The sequence below is a fragment of the Meleagris gallopavo genome, unplaced genomic scaffold (genome assembly GCF_000146605.3).
Source record: "Meleagris gallopavo isolate NT-WF06-2002-E0010 breed Aviagen turkey brand Nicholas breeding stock unplaced genomic scaffold, Turkey_5.1 ChrUn_random_7180001869287, whole genome shotgun sequence".
Taxonomy (NCBI): Eukaryota; Metazoa; Chordata; class Aves; order Galliformes; family Phasianidae; genus Meleagris; species Meleagris gallopavo.
This window is the reverse complement of record NW_011134305.1, coordinates 1-1,606: the sequence shown is the minus strand read 5'-3', so window position 1 is coordinate 1,606 and position 1,606 is coordinate 1. Positions and strand designations below refer to the sequence as shown.

Below are 1,606 nucleotides of genomic sequence, written 5' to 3'. Positions count from 1 at the left end.
AAAGAAAAAAAGAAATCCTTTTTTCCTCTCCGAGCCCCAACGAGAACCTCAGCGCCCGAACGAGGCGCAGCGCGCAGCTCCGAGCTGCGATGTTCGCCGCAGCAAAACGGCGTTTTCTCCCCTATTTTTTCCCCCTTTCTTCCCAAAGGTCGAAGCCCAAAAAGGACCCCATCCGCTCCTCTCGCGGATGCGGAGCGTTTTGAGCGGAGGGGGGAAAGAGGGGAAGGGGGAAAAAATCGGGTTCAGCCGCCTTGAGAAACAGCACCAGCTCACAGCAGCCCCGAAACGACCCCTCCCCCAAACAACCCCGGAGCCGCTGCGATATCGCAATCTTTACAAATCCGCCTCATCTCAACGCGCGTTCATCGCAAAGGACATATTTTTTTTTTTCATAAGCACACGCACAGCGATTTGTTATTTTCTCAATGCACACAACGAGAGGACGCGTTCCCAATGAGCGGATCCCTCCTTACAACCCCCCCGACCTCCCCAAAACAGCTCCAATATACACATTTTTAAATATACGTTTCCAATCCGAACAAATCTCCGTTTTTCCAAAGCCAGCGACAACACACAGACACAAAACCAGCATTAATTTGCCCATCTCTGGCGCACACAGAGAGCGCACCGCCGCATATCCGTATCACTGCTATTCTCACAGCCATGGACGATTACTAATTGCTGAAATTAGCGACTTGATAATGAATGATTCCCTTACCTTTTGCTTCATTGTCAGAATTGTCAGTGCTGGTGTCAGTGTTTTTATTCAGCTCTTTCTCTGCTTCCGAAGGGCTGATTTTGGGTGCTGGGGCGCTTTTTTCTGTTTTAATTTCGTTCGTGGATGTGTTCTGAGTATTATCTGTTTTTGTGTTTTCGGGGAAACTCACTTTAGCCACCGGGGGCGGAGGAGGAGGAGGAGGAGGAGGTGGTGGTGCTGGTTCCAGATGCTCGTTCCTTGGGTTCAGGCTCGCCCTGGATTCAAAACTTGACTCAAACTCATTTGGATTGCTGCAGTTTGACGTCTTCTCCATGGAGGGGTAACCTTGGCTTGCTCGGTAGTAGCTAGGAACGGGGACTTCATGGTCATTTAGGCAAGGCTCAGGCATTTGGTTGGGATAGAGGGCTGCCTCTGTGGCATTTTTAGCCCTTTTGTCAGCGTTATACATACAGCAAACATTCTCTTCCTTGACATTGGTTGGGAAGGAGCAGGATGGGAGCTGTCTTGCAACAGGTTGCTCGATCCTGTACGTATTTTGGGGTCACACCAAGTGTCTAGCTGAGAAAGGTAAGATGGATAGGTGCTGAGAGACAAGGTAGCGCTATTCACCTCGTCCCTTTTGGAAAGAGACGGGGATAATTCCACAGTTCCTCATGACTCCGCAGCTGAAATCGCTCCCAGGCTGCATGTACATCCCTTGGCTGGAGGAATAATTCTCCCCTCTACAGGTACCGGCCAACGAGTCCATCAAAAACGAGTTAGAAGTCACATTGTTGGGACATGACATTTTCAGAGAGGGTTTTTAAGGAGGAATACTCCAGCCAGGGGCTGACATCTTTTTTTTAGGGGGAAAAAATATCAAGCACCATAATTATCCACGCATCGGTC

General features: G+C 49.5%; 1 protein-coding gene across 1 annotated transcript; it reads right to left on the bottom strand.

Annotated features, from left to right (window-relative positions):
* Positions 1–101: 101 nt before the first annotated feature.
* Positions 102–1,511, bottom strand: LOC100549857 (homeobox protein Hox-C10-like). Its single transcript, XM_010727037.2, is given in 3 exon segments — positions 102–1,255; positions 1,258–1,351; positions 1,353–1,511. Coding segments are annotated over 3 exon segments (828 nt in total). The 5' UTR covers positions 1,506–1,511; the 3' UTR covers positions 102–674.
* Positions 1,512–1,606: the final 95 nt, after the last annotated feature.